Source organism: Pempheris klunzingeri, chromosome 16 (assembly GCF_042242105.1).
Source record: "Pempheris klunzingeri isolate RE-2024b chromosome 16, fPemKlu1.hap1, whole genome shotgun sequence".
Classification (NCBI taxonomy): Eukaryota; Metazoa; Chordata; class Actinopteri; order Acropomatiformes; family Pempheridae; genus Pempheris; species Pempheris klunzingeri.
In genome coordinates, this window is record NC_092027.1 from 2,364,063 (window position 1) to 2,364,505 (window position 443).

Consider the following 443-nt stretch of genomic DNA (forward strand, 5'->3'; position numbering starts at 1 on the left):
TTAGGGTTTCCTCCAGGTCAGGGGAGGGATGGCGGCGTTGGCGTCACAGTAAGAGTCGCTGGGCTCAGAGTCAGCGGGGAGGACGGGCTTCTTCCTCTCCCTCTCCTCGCCGTCGGAGTCGTCCACCGTCAGTGGGATGAGCGAGGTGGACTTCCTGTCCAGGGAGGAGAGAGATTAAAGTGGTTTCCTCCACATTAGACACGACAGCAACATTTTGCCCTCTTCCTCTCTGTGGCCTTTTACCTCCAGGCACAAGCACACCTGGAGTCTGGACCTCTTGTGGGTCGTCACACAGGTAAGCTCCTCCCATCACTACAAAACAGGTTCATTCTGCAGCTTGTCCTTCAGATACATGACGGATTTAATATTTCTATGAAATCTAAAGCATATTATTATACAAAGAATCTGAATTTAAAGTATATTGTTTTTCAAAATAAATGAAA

At 48.5% G+C, this 443-nt stretch overlaps 1 protein-coding gene across 1 annotated transcript in view; it reads right to left on the bottom strand.

The window, feature by feature from the left end:
• iffo1a (intermediate filament family orphan 1a) overlaps positions 1 to 443 on the bottom strand; it is an 11,879-nt gene continuing 11,436 nt past the window's right edge. Inside the window, exon 9 of the mRNA XM_070846621.1 lies at positions 1 to 154. Coding sequence (XP_070702722.1) covers positions 1 to 154 — 154 coding nt within the window. The remainder of the gene's footprint in view (positions 155 to 443) is intronic.